Source organism: Perca fluviatilis, chromosome 4, assembly GCF_010015445.1.
Source record: "Perca fluviatilis chromosome 4, GENO_Pfluv_1.0, whole genome shotgun sequence".
NCBI classification, from domain to species: Eukaryota; Metazoa; Chordata; class Actinopteri; order Perciformes; family Percidae; genus Perca; species Perca fluviatilis.
Window position 1 is genome coordinate 7,709,208 of NC_053115.1, and position 18,941 is coordinate 7,728,148.

The 18,941-nt window shown below is 40.9% G+C and overlaps 1 protein-coding gene across 9 annotated transcripts; it reads left to right on the forward strand.

Moving 5' to 3' along the window:
- Positions 1 to 758: 758 nt before the first annotated feature.
- Positions 759 to 18,111, forward strand: zmynd8 (zinc finger, MYND-type containing 8). Of its 9 annotated transcripts, none has more exons than XM_039797580.1 (21): positions 759 to 889; positions 7,472 to 7,539; positions 7,786 to 7,937; positions 10,564 to 10,785; positions 11,286 to 11,399; positions 11,834 to 11,899; positions 12,093 to 12,185; positions 12,256 to 12,370; positions 12,752 to 12,807; positions 12,926 to 13,003; positions 13,219 to 13,334; positions 13,417 to 13,928; positions 14,033 to 14,134; positions 14,295 to 14,450; positions 14,681 to 15,214; positions 15,364 to 15,879; positions 16,064 to 16,248; positions 16,615 to 16,695; positions 16,780 to 16,858; positions 16,968 to 17,207; positions 17,405 to 18,111. In XM_039797580.1, the coding sequence occupies exons 1-21, from the start codon at positions 876 to 878 to the stop codon at positions 17,578 to 17,580; spliced, it is 3,675 nt and encodes a 1,224-aa protein (XP_039653514.1). In that variant the 5' UTR covers positions 759 to 875; the 3' UTR covers positions 17,581 to 18,111. The 9 variants fall into 9 exon arrangements, with proteins under 9 accessions (XP_039653514.1, XP_039653512.1, XP_039653516.1 ...); XM_039797578.1 differs by having other exon boundaries at positions 13,417 to 13,916; positions 14,000 to 14,134; XM_039797582.1 differs by having other exon boundaries at positions 13,417 to 13,916.
- The last annotated feature ends 830 nt before the right edge of the window (positions 18,112 to 18,941 follow it).

Here is an 18,941-nt window from a genome sequence, read left to right on the forward strand (position 1 = left end):
CTTGACTTATGTGAAATTAATTTACAAAAGCAAAGTCATAAGCTGTAATAATGTAAATATGAGATCACGTGTTTCTAAAGATAGCAAACATTAGGCAAACAAAAAAGAAAACAAGAAGCTCCTAAAATTGCAAACGCAGGAGAACTGTGCTATGTCTTTTGAGGTACCATACACTTTCTTGTAAGTCATTGAAAATCTTCTTGAATCATGCTCCAAGGTGGAATAATGTAACAGAAACCGAAAGTCAGTGTTTTTTAACAGAATAATCGTGGCCTATGTGTGTAAGGACACCACTTGAACTTGAACTTCAAAAGCCAGTGACTGTATATTAGTCTGCATTTTTATCATTGAGCCAAAGAAATTGAGTGCGTGTTTACACATTGCTTTTATTGATATAGCAGTTTTTATCTTTCCCATGTACTTGAGGGTGGGAACAGTGAGACAAATTCCTCCTTCGGAATACAGCCATAGGCCTGTTCTTTGTGTACACATCTGCTGACTAGCCCTCGCAGCTACACCAAAGTCCTACGTTATAGCAAGTTTATAAAACAACAACTGCTGTATGCAGTCTTCTTGGTAGCTGATAGGTGTGCAGAAACTGACTATTTTGATCTGGGCCTAGCTCCTCTTGCTCTGAGTGCTGTGTTTCAGCTTGCCTGTGCTAAACAAAAGACAAGCAGCCAGGAAATGCGCTAGCCAATCAGCAGCTGCCTTACATTCTGTCGGCATGCATGGCCAGTCTTAGTGTGCCTTATATCAGAGCAGTGAGTCGGACAGCTTTGAGAGCCGTGGCTGTGCTCTGAGCAGGGTGAGGGCTGACAGGGCTGTCCTCCATGTTTTAATAAGCATTGACATATCACACAGAGTTTGTAGCCATGCATCCACAGAGGTAAGCCTTATTTTCATTCTTTTACATATACAACACTGTTGATAAGGCACCAGCCACTGTGTGTGATCCGTGCCTGAGTAATAATACAGGTTTATCTGACAGACTGGGGGAGGGGAAAGAGCATTTGTCACCCCACAGCATAGGAGTGGAGCTTGGAAGGTGAGCATAGCATGGTACAGTACAGCATACTGCCTCTGTTTACTGGGTGGCTATCTGGACACATACAGTACAGGGTCACAGGTCAAGTGTGAGGTCATTGTATATTCATACTGACTGAGAAAACCTGGTTTCTTTTGTCAAGATCAAAAGAGGATTTTTGTGTGGCTACCCCTGGCCTATGCTGACAAGATTGCAGGCCTGGTGAGGGATCCAGGCAGGATGGGAGAGACAGGGAGCAGTGCAGAGGGGAATCCCCAGAGGAATTAACAGATGGTAAACTGACAGCACAGCAAGTTTAATTTAGGCCTCAAACTGGCATGAGAGCAAGGCTGTTGTTAATTGTTTGCCAGACTAACATGGCAATGAAGAACTGTAAATTGTGTAGTTGTTTAATATTTCTACACGTCACCCAAAACCTAGTTCACCTCACCATAATTCCCTTTTTTACTTGGTGAATAAACAGGCCTAATCCTGTAAGCTGCTCACCAGTGTTCAGTTGACGGACTAAATATGCCTTTAGCAGTTTATTTATCACAGGGTTGGAGAAATTGCCTTAGCCTAATGGTGTGCACTGCCTCCCAGTGTTCTCTGCTGCCGAGTGTCAGCCATTTTAAAGAGCTTCCCCTTTCTGTCCCTCTGCTCCAAGCACACTGAGTATTTGTATGTAAGAGAGAAGGAAGGAAGAAGGGAAGGACTTCCTCTGAAAAGGCTCTGCATAGAAACCTCATCTCATCCAGAGAGGCTTGAAAAACAGTTTGAAGTCGACCAGGTTAGATTGATTCTGTTCATATATAATGATGTTGGTTTTCTGTATGCATGAATCAGATAAAATAACATTCAATTCAGTTATTGATTGTATCTATTTTTTGCCAGTTTATCAATGTTGTTATTTTATTATTGGTCATTTAATATATTCCAGGTGGAATATGTGATATTTGTTTTGTCATTATAAGTGGATGATATCTGACAAAGGCTCTGTTTTAAATATAACCAGGGGAACTTTGGCCTGGATATAATGGCGCATATGATGTTGCTTGACCAGGGTTCAGGAGCAGTCTGCATTGACTGAAACAGAAAATCCCCCACTCAGTGTTTTGTGAATGGTGCTTGGTAATTCGTTTAATCCCTTCATTCCACTATGGTGTGAAAATTGTTGTAGGCACACTTAAATCTGCATTACACCGACCCACACAGCCTATTTAGTTTGGTGTCTGTCTTTGAAATATCCACCGGTTGATCTTCTTGGACCTGCGTAGATGATGTGGTTGGCCTTGACATTTTGTCCCGGATGTGTTTCTGTTTTGAAGGATGGTTTGTACTTGTGTTGTACTGACTGTAGAAATTTGTGCATTTTTGTATTCATGCTTTCAAGTTCTGTATTGATTAAATGCATACATTTGATCAAACACAAATACCTTTTACAGAAACATAGAAAATGTATAGCGTTGCTCTCAGTTGTTTATTTGTGTTGTTTTTGGCTTCCTGTTGCTCACACTCAAACTATCTAGGCAGACGTTAATTATGAGACAGTAAATGTTGAAGAAGCATTGCAGAGAGAAAGAGAGAGGGAGGGAAGGAGTTATGCCTTCCATGCTGTCTGGGAGGCCTGTGACATTTTCAGTCCTGTCTTTGTGTCCAGTATCAGGCCAGTGCTGCATATCAACATGCTGGGGCACATAATAAGCTGCATGTGGTCTTTTACAGCAGATTTCACTGGTGTCGTGTGTACGTGCTGTGTGTGCGGTGCGCACAGTGGTCAGAGAGAGAAAGAGAGAGAGAGAGAGAGAGAGAGCGAGAGAGAGAGAGAGAGAGTGTTCAAAATGGATGCCATACACATACACTGGCTGAGAACACATCGAGGGAGAGAATCTGATTCTCTGCCTGTCATGCTTTTGTAGAGCTGCATTTTACATGTCTGGTAAAAGGCACACGGCTGGTATATGTCTGTATGGTGTTTAAAGGGAATGAGAGACTTGGTTTTCAGGAGGTTTTTGGCAACAGTGTGGAGCAGTCCTCTCTGCATTGCAGCACTGTAGCTGGGGAGAGCGGGGAGAAGAGAGCCTGTGTGGCACACCGAGCTGAGCACCCAATCAGGCTTCTCCGTGTGGTGCTCAAGCCAATCGGCAGCCTGCAGCCGAGGTTAAAGATTGACAATTGCAGGAGACAGCAGCAGGGAGAGAAGGCCTTCTGGGAAACCTGGACCCATCTTTTCCCTCATCCCCCAACGCCTTCAATAATTGAAAAAGATTAAAGAATAGGCAGAAGAATCTGTGTGTGAGTAAGGAAAAAAGGTATGCTGTTGATTTCCTACATTAAAGCATGGATGTTGTGGCAGTGGGGTGTGGAAAGGATTGTACCAGTAGGTGTGTGCTCTGTGGTTAGGGTTTGTTTTAAATATGTTTTTGTCAGGATGGGCAGCATTGATTTCCGTTCTTGGATCTGTCCCTCTCCCTGTCTTTCTCTTTTTCTTTTGTTGCTGTATTTCCTGCCCTGGACAGGATGTTGCTTGGCTAGATTGTCTGAGGCTGTCCAGACAGGTTAGATGAGGAGGCCAGTAAAGCCATTTCACTGCACTTCTGTCTGTCACTGCAGATGTGCTGTGTTCCTCTCTGCTATTTCATCCTTCTATAGTGATGGAGGAGCAGGAGGTGTAGGAGGTTGGTGAACAAGACAATTGAAATGAAAGCATTTTGTGCGCGTGTGTATTTTTCACACAAAACATTCAAATGGTGCTTACCTCGGGAGTATGTGAAATAAAAATGGGCATCCGCTTTCGCGTCAGAGAAAAAGGCAACAATAATAGGATCGACAACTGGGCGCCTGCAGACCAAGGTGAATCATGTTGAACTGACTCTGAGAAAAACCTGTTGGGCAGATTTTGAATAGAAGGTGGATCACAGCATTAAAAGGCAGTGTTTCTCAACAGAACTGGGCCTGTGATTGTGTAATCTGTTATGATATGCTGTCTTGTTATTAGGTCACTTGATCAATGAAAATTACATGGTTGTTTTAAAACAGCATGCAAGTCTTATTTGCATGCTTTTCACTTGATGTCAGAAGGTTCAAACAATGCAGATTCACTGTTCTGTGTTTTCATGTTCACTAATCATAGATCTGCAGTCAGTGGAGAAAGGTGCCTGGTATTTGTGATTGGAGAATGGCCATACACATTGAGCTGCCATTGCTACAGTATGGTTAACTTAAACTTTAATTGAGTCTAAAATCTTTTTAACATTTAGAAGATGTCTGAGTCACAGAGTTGAGGTTTATTTCACGACAGTGGATTAGGGCCATTGTAGGTAAAAAAAAAAAAAATGTTTACGGAGCCGGGCGAGGGGGGTAATATTCAGAGAAAAAACTCAGATTTTCCAAGATTAAAGTCATACATTTACGAGAACACAACTTGTATATTTTCTGAGATTAAAGTGGTTAATTCATGAAAAGTAACATTTATATTTTCTGAGATTATGAAGTCATAAATTTGCAAGAGAAAATTCAGAAATTCTCAGAGATTCAAGTTTTTTGTTGTTGTCAAGCAACCACATCGCTTCACTTTGCAAGGTTGTATCAACCTCATCATACCACAGACAACGCTGCTTGCCTTATATTTTGCCTGTAATTAATTATAATTAAATTAATTTGTAGCATCCGGGCTTTGAAGATACATTGCTGTGAATTGGGCCTTTTCAGAAGAAAACATCATACTGATTTGGATGAGGTGATAGCTTCTGTGCATCAATAAAGGCGCCGACTTCCATTAAACATTGGGAGTGGGGGGGTTAGGATGATGACGTCATGTCGTGAGGAGATTCTGCGTGCTCCATCTAAGTTTGGGCTGTTTTTGGTAGTTTTAGCTTTGCAGATGCTGGGAAGGGTTCTTTTCAACGTGTAATTTTGTAACACTGTAGTGTGCCTTATTACTATTTTTAAGGCCTTTCCTTTACACTGGTGACTCTCTTTACAGCCATCTGAAGGCTAGGTTTTTGTTTAAAAACAAATATCTTTTGCTACGTTTACGCCTCGCGCCCGCACTACTCTGGCGTTTCCGAGGCCCTAAAACTGAGACGTTTGGAAACCCTGCTGACCCCGTTTAGGTTTGAAAACTCCGGGGTTGCTTTGTATTCTGGACGGGCAGAAACGGAGACCGTTGGAAACGACGACGCATGTCAGTCAGTCTTATCGGTTAGGTGTAATCTTACATACCTTTCAGTAACAGCTTGATCACCTCGTTGTTGGTCCAACCAAATAAATACCTGGTCTTACTTTTCACCATTGTTGTTCTTATCTTAGTATTTTCTGTATTTTCAACTTATACATTCATGATTTTCAACCACAGAGCAACATCAGACATCTTCTTTCTGTTTACACCGGCATGCACATGCCCAATGTATGTGAATGGTTATGTGATATGCGCTGTCAGACGTGTTAAAATGGACAGGTGGACAGGTGGACTTGGTGTCTCCATCCTAAATGTCGGGTAAACGAGGCTGGCCAAAATGTTGCCTTGAGCTCCACGTTTTTCAATTGTGATAGAGATTGTTCGGGTTCAGAACTGTCAGCACGCCATGACGGGATATCTCTGTGATTAAAGGGGCTGAAAGCAGTGAATGTGATAAGCCATGATTGCCGCAGCCTCTGATTCACATATATTAATGCCTTCTTTCTGATCCCTCCCCATGCCTAAGTGCCCCACAGGTGCACCAAGGAAGCCTGGCCACGAAATGACCAGTGGTGCAGCCAGATCGCAGTCAGGTGCGCCCTGCCAAGTGTTGGCATGCTCCGGACGCACATGGCAGGGCGCATCTGACTGCGATCTGGCCGTGCTGCTGGTTAATAAACAGAGGTGTATAAAGTACTAGAGACCCAGACTTGAGTAAAAGTACAAGTGCTCTATCAAAAAAGTGACTTGAGCAGAAGTTGAAGTGCTCTTTAAGCACCACACTTAAGTGGAAGTAGTAAAGTATTCAACATTTTTTGTACTTAAGTATTGCAAGAAGTTTATTTTATTTCTAAAAGTAAAAGTACAAGTATTGTGTTATGTAGTTATTAAAGAAAGCAGTCAAATTTTGAATATCATATTGTTGGAGTTTAACTTTTTACTTGGTATGAAGACGGTGCATTACAGGCAGTCACAAGCTGTACATTGCTAGATATGAAAGAAGTTTCTGAAATAAACCCAAAAAGGTACATTAATGTCACAGCTGTTATAACTACTCTTATCTAATACAACAGTGGGTTATTAATCACTTATTAACAAATACTGTTGTAGTGGAATGTTAGCAAGCTAGCAAAATACAGATAAACTAGCAGCTTCACATCACAGGGTCAAACGGTTAACATTCAGGACTCATTTCAGACTGAAACAACTCAGGAATAGCTTCATCTGCTGCAACAACAGCTAAATAGAAAGAGTACAAACTTACATCGTCTCTGACTTCTGAACAGGCGACCGCGTAATGAAAAGAAACGCGAGGCGATCTCTGGGATTACTTACGTAACTTATGTAATTATCGTACGTACGTTTATTTATCATAAATGAATGCATTTTCTTGTTAATTTACGCCTTTAATCTCGGAAAGTTTTTTTCTCAGAATATTATCCACCTTGCCCCGGCTCCTTAATTATTATTATTTTTTACCTACAATGGCCCCGATACGCCGTCGTACTATTTCTACTTTAGACCTTATTAACATTATCTTTACTATCGATAAATGGTTTGAGTGATATAATTGCTATGTTATCAGTATTGTCAGTTATGAAGGGTCTTGAAAGTAGTTGCAGTTCATTTTTGGTATAAAGTCTGTACAGTACAGGTACTGTCTGTACAGTCTGTACAGTACAGGTACTGTACAGACGTTTTATCATTGTTGTTTCTATTGTTGTATTCTTTATTTTTTTGCTGCTTTTAATGTCTTATGTATCCCTGTACGGTGTCCTTGAGTGCCGAGAAAGGCGCCTTTAAATAAAATTTATTATTATTATTATCATGTCTGGCATATACGTATATGTCTGGCATTAGGCATTATTGAGACTCTTTCCAGATGTTCTCATGCAGCGCAGTTAATCTATTTTGTATCATTTTTCAATTTGTTTATTGAAATCAAGTAACCTTCATCAGAGTAGAAAACATTGAAAACAATGTTTTTGTCACTGTCACCTGGTGGAATTAGAATATACAAGTCATTTTCCGGTATTTCACCATCCCAGACAACAATGCAAACCCGTCACAGACATAATCTAGCAACCCATTACTGGTGGTTTTATAATTTTCCGATTTATGCCTAATCATTCTTCTCATTATAAGCCTTTGAAACCTATTTCATAAGCATAGTACTTTGTCAGAAGTAGTGGTTTGAACATTTGTATATGAATCTTGTACAGAGCTTATGTTAGACTGGTAAACCTTTGACTTTTCTGCATTAGTGTGGCAGAGGAAGCGGAGACAACTGAGATTACAACAGAAGGAATGGAGATCTCAACACGATCCAAAGGTAAGAACATACTTTGTTTTTGGATAGGATGGCAAAGCTCTGTTTCTATATTTGCGAAATTATGCAGTGAAATGGTTTTGGTTGTCTTGGTTTATTATTATATAACTCACCATGCTTACTGGCCTCACCCGGCTGTAAGAGTGCAGGAAAACTGTGGTGCGTCATTTCTGGAATTCTTTTCCTCCATCAAGTAGGCCATCAGTGTACCCTTCTCGGTTTGTGTAATCTTTGACCTTTTGTCTGTAGTTTCAGACACGGGGTCGACAGAACGGATGACCCAAAAACGAAAGATACCAAGTCCCTCTCACTCATCTAATGGTCACTCCTCTGCTGAAACGTCCCCCTGCCCAGTGAAAAAGAAGAAGAAACCAGGTGCTGTTAGCAGCAGCAAAGACCAGGTAACAAACACAACAAAACAGGATTTAAACTGCTATTACTCCCAACCTGATTGATTGATTGATTGTCTGTCTATTGATATTCAGACTTACACTAGACAACAACTTTTTTTTATAATCAAGAGGTCAAGCACCTTAATGACATACATGGATACAATGTATACATTACACAATTGTCCAAATCAATAAAAACATATTTTGCCTCTTACCCCCAATGTGGATAGTTGTGGTTTTACCTGCCGAAGGTCTGAGATGTCTGCAACCGAGACTTCTGTTGCCACCATCAAACATGCAACTTTGTGATGCTCAAATCATCCAAAAAGATTCAATTCAAATGAGATATTTATATTGTTGGTGAGGATGTCAGTGCTATTTTCGGTGATTACAACGGAATAATGTCAAGTACTGTGAAATAGTTAACATTATTTGTTGTTATTTGGGGGTTGGTTTAACTCCAGATGAATTTTGCACCAAATTCAAATTGACATTAGGTTTTGCATTTTACAAATACGTTTTAGTTTACCTGTATATATTTGTTTGTAAGGTTAATTTTCACATTCAATTTGTGAAAATCTGACAAAACATCAATAACACAAATATCTGTGTGGAAATCGTACTCAAGAAAACATTTGCAGCTCTATATTTTTACTTACTTTGCAGGACATTTTTGCATAGTCTGCTGCTAGTTTTCATTTTCTTTAAATTTTAGTTGTGTTTTCTTAGCTGTAGTTGCCAGATAACATCTTTCTTTACTGTAAACTACAGTGAATACTGAATTGTTTCAGCGAACATTTTGGACGCATGAGGATATAAAATACTGCTAAAAACATGCTTTTCTATTGTTATTAATATAACTGCAATATTCAGAAATAAAATCAAACTATCACAAGCTGCCCCATTAGCCCCTCATATTAATTTGTATTTATTTCCCCAGTTAATTGTTTTGTAAGGGGTCCTTGGCTGAAAAGAATTTAAGAACCTCCTGCGATAGATCAGATACTTTTGATGACAATCTTTTTGCTGTGGGAAAGAAGTGGTTGGTTGTGATCAGTTATTCATATTCTGTCGATATGTGAAGGCCGGTTTTATTTAGGGTAGGTTCACTACTCAATGCTCTTTTGCGGGATTGCCCTGCTCCACATCAACACACATTAGGCACAGTTACACTTATACACACCTGGGAGCTCCCCAGTATGATCACAATCTAAACTCTTGGCCAATTAGCAGCTCCGTTGGAGCAGATAGGGGTGAACTTCTTTCATTTAAGTTAATTTAATTTCTTGTAAAAAGTGAGATGTTGTGGTGGCCTCTAGCTCAACTGATAGAGCGCGCGCCCCATGTAGGCTAAGTCCTTGCCAGCGGCCTGGGTTTGAATCCGACCTGAGGCCCTTTGCATCCCCCCCTCTCTCTCCTCTTTCCTGTCTCTCTTCAAAAAAAAAAGAAAAAGAAAAAATAAGTGGGATGTTGTGTATGTACTCATTTCCTCTTAAATGAGCCCCTTCTGCTATTAACTTTCACCAGCACTCTACAGTTTGCTCTAGGGTTGGGATAAAGTGATAGTGTGTCCTGCTTTATATTATTGCTAAACTGGCATCAGTGGCATGGTACATTCTCTTGTGATTCTGAGGCAGAGGAATTTCTTTCCTTTTTGCAGACATTCTTAACTGTTCTGTATCTTGGTTGTTTGCGAGATTGTGGCTAGTTGACATCTGAATAATGGCACGTTTCCATGTAACTGAAACTTTGCACTTTGATACATGCTGTTTAACATCAGCCGTTATAAGTCTGATATCTGATTCCATCAGGGGCTACATATTGTGATATTATTATATCATAAATAAACCTGCAATTTCCAACTCTTGTCTGCTCCACTGAGATCAAAATATTTAAGTATTTTAGGAACAGTATGTCATGCACTATAGCCTATTAGCGTGTTATGTCCCTGTGTTTTACAGTGTTATGTTTAAGATTGTGTGCCAAATGAAAATAAATTGATGGCACTTTTACGTAATAGTTTAATCTCATTGGATACTACTGGTAATAGTAATTTAATAAGTGTTCTGAGGTATGATCAATTGCTATCTGTGCACCTCTAAATTCAACAAATGCTTTCTCTGCAGTCTGAGAAAGTGCAAAGTGCGTTCTTTGCTTCCTTTGGGTTTAAAGTATTTAACAAATGCACAGTAGGTAAATGATTGCTAGTATCTTACACTTGGCACATTAAGTTGACCTTTGTAAATGATTACTAGTAGCCACTGTAACTATCTGTGCCTTTGCCGGTTTAATCAAGGCTGGCCACACTGTTTACCCTTCTGCACATTGGTGATGGTTTTGTCCTTTAACACAGATTTAAACCAGAGAACTGAGCAAGTCACAAAACTTAGAATAAATAACAAGACCTGTCATCTTTTGATGTCATTTCCATCACAATGAAAAAATGTGACTTTTAAATTCATCCACCAGCAGTTAGTGTCTAACACTTGTACTTACCAGGGCTCACAGCAGTCTGTGTTTTGGACTTTAGTGATTTTAGTGTGCCTTTTTTATGCTGTGCATGTCTGCTTGGCTACTCTAATCTAAGCTGATTTTGACATTCCCCAACTTTGTCTTTCTTTTGCCCGCATTCCAGTCAGAACTAAGACATGGTCCCTTTTACTATGTGAAGCAGCCAGCACTCACCACAGACCCTGTTGATGTTGTACCGCAGGACGGCAGGAATGACTTCTACTGCTGGCTGTGCCACCGCGAGGGCCAGGTGCTCTGCTGTGAGCTCTGCCCCAGGGTATACCACGCCAAGTGCCTCAAACTACCAGCCGAGCCCGAGGGCGACTGGTTCTGTCCGGAGTGTGAGGTACTCACCCAGGAATGTGTATAGTGTAAAGCTGGTTTCACACCGCCGCGCGGAAACCGCCCTGACAACCGCCCTGACAACCGCCTACCTGCAAGAGCGTTTCCCAAAAAAAGCAACGCGTTTTTAAAAGCGATTCCTGCTGCCCGAAGTACAGCCAGAAGTTTAGCACGGTAAACTCTGGGCAGCAGAGGATAATCTGTGCAGGTTCATGTGGGCGGCGACCGCTTCATACCCCTACCGCCGTGATCAAAACCGCTTCCCATCTGCTGCAGTCCCCTCATTGAAATGACTGGAGGCAGTGAGTTATCGTGCGCCGGTGTGAAAGCCCCTTAAGGACGTTGTAAGCCATATTTCAAAGCCTTTAGTCAAAACCTGTTTTAATATTTGTTTAATGTACAGAGGACCTTTCAATACATGTTGACGTTGAGCCTACATACATTCTGTGCAATGATGGGATAAAAAAAAAAGTTTTCAACTATTTTCCTCTTGATGTCTTTCAGAAAATAACAGTTGCTGAGTGTATAGAGACTCAGAGCAAAGCCATGATGATGCTAACTATAGAGCAGCTGTCTTACCTACTAAAGTTTGCCCTTCAGAAGATGAAACAGCCAGGTGTAAGTACTCTGGTCCCTCTGTCTTTCTACGGAATTCATGCTACCAAACTGATTATATCGTTTTGATGCAGACAGTCTAATTACAGATGGGGTACACTGTATATTCTCATTTCTGCCTTTTCTACTTGTACATTCAGATTTATCACTTGGATATTGGCATGTGTTCTTTTCTGGCCTTAAGTTTTGGATGGCTTATGCAACCATCATATTCTCATCAGTCGTGCCAGATGTTAAGATCTGCACCCTGAAGTACTACCTGTCCACATATCAGTCAAGCATGATATATTATTGATTTGCATGTGCAAATTATTTCTAATAACATAACTAACAATCATAGTCATTGTACTATAATGGGCCTGTCATGGCTGGAAACCATGAAGGTAAACATGCTAGCTGGTGGTGAGGATACAGCTGCCCCTCTCACTCTCTTTCAGGATCATCCCCGCTTGTCATCTCGCTCCCCCCATGCAGCTTCCACGCAGAGAAAGACTTTTAATTGGGTAATCAATTACACCACTAACAAGACCCCGTCATGATTTCTTCCTCCACTGATTTTCCTCCTTTTGTTTGAAGCGGCTTTTAGATTTGTTTTAGTAATAGCATGGTGGTAGCATGTTCACGTGTAGTAGAGGGGAAGGTCGTGCAGAGAGTTTGTTTTCCTTCACTCTCTTTTCTGTCTACTCACTTTTATAGACCGAACCCTTCCAGAAACCTGTCTCTCTTGAACAGCATCCAGATTATGCAGAGTACATATTTCACCCTATGGATCTTTGCACACTTGAGAAGGTAAACCATAATCTGTCACATTTTTCTTGGATAACATGAATGTAGCAACGTTAAAAAGTTTGTCAGTCAGGCACCATGTTTTCTTTTTGCACCGCAGAATATTAAAAAGAAAATGTATGGCTGCACAGAGGCCTTCTTGGCAGATGCAAAATGGATTTTGCACAACTGTATTATATACAATGGAGGTATGTTTCATTGTGTGGAAGTTTTTATTTAAGAATAATCTAGCAGATTAAATCAATATCATGCTATTAATAATAATAATAATAATAAATTGAATTTATATAGCGCTTTTCATGGACTCAAATATAAATATACTATTTCCTTAAATAGTCTAATTGATGTTCGTTTAAATCAACCGTGTTCCACTGTTGATTGTCAGATGTCAATTACTCATTTTATTAGTTTTTAATTACAATTTGCTCAGAATAATTGATTTGGGAAACAGGATTTGTAAAACGATAACATGATGTTATCAATAATGTTACAATAACAATGATATTTAATTATCACCCTGTCTAGTGTGTATTAAAATTGTTTATCATAAATGTATGTCCTTGTTTCAGGCAATCACAAACTCACAGCTACTGCTAAAGTGATAGTAAAAATCTGTGAACATGAGGTGGGTATGTGGTTTGGGTAACAAAAGATTTTGGGATTTTGATTTGTTGATTGATTTAAAACGCTAAACGTGGCAACTGAAACTTGATTTTATATGTCTTCTGATTCTTTAATTGCAGATGAACGAGATTGAAGTTTGTCCAGAGTGTTATCTGTCTGCTTGCCAAAAGAGAGACAACTGGTTCTGTGAGCCTTGTGTAAGCTAGTTGAGTAACTTGAAGTTTCTGTTGATAATTCCACCAAGTTGTTCGCATGACATTTGTTTACAGTGTTTGGTGCGGTTGACAAATGCAAAACCGAACCAAATGAAAAATGCAACAATGTTGCAACTTCACCCCCGAATTGCACTGAGTCCACCGAACGATAGGTGTGAAAGCGCCCTTAGTTTCAGTGTTTTTCTGTATGTCTGCAGAGTAACCCACACCCTCTAGTGTGGGCCAAACTGAAAGGATTTCCATTCTGGCCTGCTAAAGCTCTGCGGGACAAAGATGGACAAGTGGATGCTCGCTTTTTTGGTCAGCATGACAGGTAACAGCCCTTTATGCTTCAGTTACTCAGTTACTTAGGCACGTGTCAATCTTTATTTATGATGTCAATCTTTATCATGTAGGGCTTGGGTTCCTTTAAACAATTGCTACCTCATGTCCAAAGAGATTCCTTTCTCTGTGAAGAAGACCAAGAGCATCTTCAACAGTGCCATGCAAGAGATGGAGGTCTATGTGGAGAACATGAGAAAGAAGTTTGGAGTATTTAACTATGCCCCCTTCAGGACCCCCTACACTCCTGACAACAACTTCCAGATGCTGCTGGATCCCTCCAACCCCTCTTCCACCCTGATCAAACCTGAGAAACAGGAGAAGATTAAGCTGAGCTTTGATATGACTGCATCACCCAAGATCCCTTTGACCAGGACCATGCTGTCTGGGGCTGGGGTGGGAGGGAGCACAGCAGGCCGACGGCTCCCTCTCAGTGAAATGCCTCGCTCCCCCATGAGCACCAACTCCTCTGCCCATACTGGTTCGGATGGGGAACATGACACAGCTGACAAGTCCCAGACAAAAGCTCCAAACAGCCAGTACAGTACAGGAGAGGAGTCCATGGACTGTACAGGTATTTCACCAGGTGCATTTAAGTGTAGGAACAAGTATGTCTTAATTTAAAGACTTAATTTAACAGTAAGTATCTCTTAACAGCATCGCCTGCCCATCCTCGACCTTGTCCTGCAGGCAGTTCCTTGGAGAGCCCTAAACCATTCCACTCTCAAGCTCCTGGTTCCCACAAGCAGGAGAAGACACCACCGACAGGAAGCATTCTGAACCTCAATCTAGGTGAATCTTTTATGGCAATTATGTAATATGCATTAAAGTGTTTAATACATTCTGTGTGAGCAAATACAGGTCACCAGTGGACATGATTCTGCTAGGAATAATTGTCTTTTTTTGGTGCACATTTTGCTGTTTGGAATTATTTTACGTTGTTTGCTTCCAGATCGGAGTAAAGCAGAAATGGACCTTAAGGAGCTTAGTGAAACGGTTCAGCAGAAACAAGGAGCCACACCAGTCCTCACCTCTCCAAAAAGACAGATCAAGAGCCGTTTCCAGCTGAACTTGGACAAAACCATTGAGAGTTGCAAGGCACAGTTGGGTCAGTAGAGTATGCATAGAAAAAATAGCAATTTCTGAAGTATTGCTATTGTCGATTGTCAACAGAATCATTGCCATAACACATTTTGGGGATGGGATGTGGTATTGTGGCGAGGTATTGAATAATTTTGATCCAGGTACTTGCTTAGTTTTGCTTGCTCCTTACTAGCTGAACCCTATAACATATTGAATGGTGGTTTGATATATCCATCCTATTACTTTGTTTTGCAGGTATAGATGAGATCTCTGTTGATGTGTATAAAGGTGTGGAACACAGTGACTCAGAAGACTCTGATAAATCTGACTCCAGTGACAGTGAGTATGCCAGTGATGAGGAGCAAAAGACCAAGGATGGCCGGGATGCAGCACCCAATGATGAAGCCCAGAAGGAGCCTACCAAAAGTAAAGTCAAAGACCAACCTTCCGTGAGCCAAGATAAGGAGGGTAAAGCTGATTCGCTCGTGGCATCCGAGACTGCAGCAGGCGACGCCACTGCAACAGCATCAAATGCTTCACCTAAAGGGAAAATGAGCACAGATTCGGAAAAAGAGAGTCCAGAGCAGACCAAAGCACCTCCATCATCACCTGGTCTCAGGGAGAAGGCTCAAGTGAAAGAAGAGGCAAAGCAGCCTGTGCCAGTGGAGGACTCTGACTCAGAGAGAGAGCTGGTTATTGACCTCGGAGAGGAACAGGGAGGCAAGAACAGGAGGAGGAGCAGGAAAGACAACACCACTGTTAAAGAGTCATCTGCTGGTAAACCTGAAGGTGAGTGTTGAACTTTTCTCTGCTGATCCCACAAGAAATAATCAAACACCCACTGCATGCAATGCCCATTTTTAGCATATGTAACATGTGAAAACATCATCAACTTTACAGGCGGAACTGAAAAATAATGTAGGTACTTTGCCTTGTAGGTAAAGCCCTGACCCCATCAACAATCCCGTCTCAAAACAGTACAGCTCCGTCCACACCCTCTAGTGTTTCCACACAGTCCCCTATGGCCATTCCTGTCACCATGGTCTCCTTCACTACTCCCTCACCCGCAACCATAAGCCTTGCAACTGTGTCCAGTGCCACCGCAACACCCCCCTCTTCATCCTCCTCAGCCTCCACCACACCAGCTTTGAAAAAACAGCGTCCTCTGCTGCCCAGAGAGACGGTGCCGGTGGTGCAGAGAGCTGTGGTGTGGAATCCCACTGCCAAGTTTCAGACCTCCTCTCAGAAGTGGCACATGCAGAAGGTGCAGCGTCAGCAACAGAACCAGCAACCTGTGGCAACCACGCAGGTGCAGGTGTCGTCGCCCAGGCAAGGCCAGGGTCAAGCGCTGACCCAGACACAAGCCACTGGGAATGGCTCGACAGCAGGATCCTCATCGTCATCACAGCAGTCTTCACAAAGCACACGCTATCAGACCAGACAGGCTGTTAAAGGTAGATGACAAGTATTCAAGACTTAACAGTGTGGGCCAGTATATATCAAAATTCCTTCATATAATAGTGTTTCGAAAATATTACAATTTACCCTTTACAGCAACAAATGTGCTAAATATTTCACAAATTCAGTTTGTCCATAATGATGTTTCTGAATAGGCTAATAGTTTTTTTCTAATTCTAGCTGTTCAACAAAAAGACACATCCACGTCGGCTGTCACCCTGGTATCCAGTAGTCCTGCTTCTGTTGCCATGATTGCAGCATCAAGTTTAGGCACAGCTGCTACATCTTCACCAGTGGCAACCGACCTGTATATCCCCACTGCCTCAGCGGATGCAGCTGCAGACATTGCCAAGTACACAAATAAAGTTAGTATAATTTTTCATTTACGTTTGTTTTGTAAGGTGCCAAATCCACTGGACTTCAGCACTGACTGGGCATTCCTTGGCTAAATAACCTAGATGAAAACAAGCACTGAGAGCAATTTGTTTTATTTCTCTGGGGGTGAAATGTACACATTTCTGGTGTCTAATACACTTAGATACAGTAAATACCAGTCCTGGATAGCTTTCAAACTACATATGTTTGACTTGTACATAAAATGGGACTTGAAGATGAAAAGATAAAGAAACCAGATTAGTATTGGTAGTTCATATGTCAATTACTGTATATCCATCCATGAATATTTCTTCTTGAATAAGACATCATAATATTATGGTATATTCTTTTTTCAGATAATGGATGCAATCAAAGGTACAATGACTGAAATTTACAATGACCTTTCTAAGAGTACTTCAGGAAATACAATAGCAGAGGTAGGTGTGGCGACTGAATGCTATTCAGATCATAACATTGGCTTTGCATGTGACCCTTAACTTACCCATGGGTTTTTAATTCAGATAAGACGACTGAGAATCGAAATAGAAAAATTACAGTGGCTGCATCAACAAGAGTTGTCAGAAATGAAGCACAATCTTGGTGAGCACTTCATCGATCAGCAAAGTACTATGCATGTAGTCTTCATTCCCCCAAACTGTGTAATGAGTTTTACTTGTGTTTGATCGTGTGTATGCATACTTCAATGTAGAGCTGACAATGGCAGAGATGAGGCAAAGTCTGGAACAGGAGAGAGAGAGGTTGGTGACTGAGGTGAAGAAACAGATGGAGCTGGAGAAGCAGCAAGCAGTGGATGAGACAAAGAAGAAACAGTGGTGTGCTAACTGCAGGAAAGAGGCCATCTTCTACTGCTGCTGGAACACCAGCTACTGTGATTACCCCTGTCAGCAAGCCCACTGGCCAGAACACATGAAGTCCTGCACTCAATCAGGTAACGGCACCGTCCAGTTGATGGCATTCTCACATTGATCTATTCACAAATTGATAACATTTATTTTTTTCTCACAGCAGCTCGCAGTCCTGACTGGAAGTCTCCAGTCCTGTGCTTGCCCGCATAATCATCATCCACATTACACTTGACATGTTCATAGATGTAATGTATATTTTTCACTTTTGTTCTATTTGTAGCCACAGCCCCGCAGCAAGAACCTGAGGCTGAGTCGACAGCAGACCTCCCACACAAAGGTTTAGGGCAGACTAGCAGTGGCCCGAACTCTCTGAGAGACACGCCGGTCTCTGCACCATCAGACAAAGACTGTGAGATGGAGAAGAGCACTGACAATGTTGCTGTGACTTTGTCCTAAACGAGCTTACCATACTTGAAAATGTAAAAAAAAATTCCACTATAAGGATATGTCTATGTACATTTTTCTGTTAGCTGCATCACAGCAGCTGTTAAGGGAGCAATCTAAATTATTTTAATTTATATATTTTGTTTGCTTTTCAGGGCTCACATACTGCCCCCAGTGGTCTTTACATTTTAAATGTGGAAACAAGACTGACAGCAGATAGTTAGTAACCACTAGAGGGGGCAGTTTAAAAAAATGTATACTGCATATTCATGCACTCCATTGCAGTCTATAGCTGTCAGTATACAGATCTTAAGAGCATGCCTGAGTGTCACAAAACATACACATAGTGTAAAGGACAACAGTTAAACAGTTTAAGACTGCAAAAATGTAACCCATGCTAATGGACCACCCAGTTTTGGTTAGACGGTTGACAGAAATGACTGTAAATTCCTTATTTTGTATTATATGTTAATTTATTTGTTATTCTAATGTTGCCTGCTGTATACTGCAAAAAAACAAATACAAACATTTTAAACAAGCTGATTCTATGGTTACACTGTGGTCGAATTAGTTATGAAGCAGTCTGCAATAAATAAGCATAGTTTCAACAACCCTAGGTTGTGTAGGTAAGTTGGTTTTAAACAGAACATTTCTAAAACTCAAGTTCAGATAATGAAATCTTGAAAACTTGTTGGTCACAAACAGTTTTATCGTATAGTTGTCATAGAGAAACCTGTTCATGTGTTCGATTGATTTTTGCTATATATAAATGTATATATTGTCAGCTCTACACTGACAATGTATTCTTAACTCTTAACAGCTGTAGCACATTTTGAAATTTCAGGACATCGTATGTCAGGAGCCCTGAAGAAGAGGTTTTTGATGACATTAAATACAGACTTGTTAGAGGTTAAAGTTCTGCAGTTATGTATCAAATATCAGAACAGTCACAGATAGAAGTCAATAATTCAGAGTTTTATGAATTTGGCAAGTTTCAGCTCACAAATTCAAATGAATGGTTACCTGAAAGACACATTTAAAAAATAATTGACCTGAGCCATAGTATAATAGTATCTAAAAATTAGATATTGTTCAGTATATTGTCTACTACAGGTGACTAATTGAATTTATCACAATTCAGACAAATTCCAGTTCAGTTCAAGGTTGTTTACAATAAAATAAATCACAAACTTTTCAGTTGGTAAATCTTTATATTTGCTTTTTTAGGGTATTTAAAGTCTATAGCTTGAGATTGGACACAAAATGGTAGAGCTGCAAATGCAGCTGAAAGGCTGTGCATTTATCTACGCATTCAAGCTAAACAAACGTTTCACTGCTGCCCGGGCCTGCTCCGTGTCCCTCCTGACCAGTGG

Excerpts from the sequence above, each read along its gene's own strand:
- zmynd8 (XM_039797578.1), top strand. Across the intron at positions 12,371-12,751 it reads CTGTATTATATACAATGGAG|GCAATCACAAACTCACAGCT; the intron begins GTATGTTTCATT and ends TCCTTGTTTCAG. Across the intron at positions 13,917-13,999 it reads GGAGTCCATGGACTGTACAG|CATCGCCTGCCCATCCTCGA; the intron begins GTATTTCACCAG and ends ATCTCTTAACAG.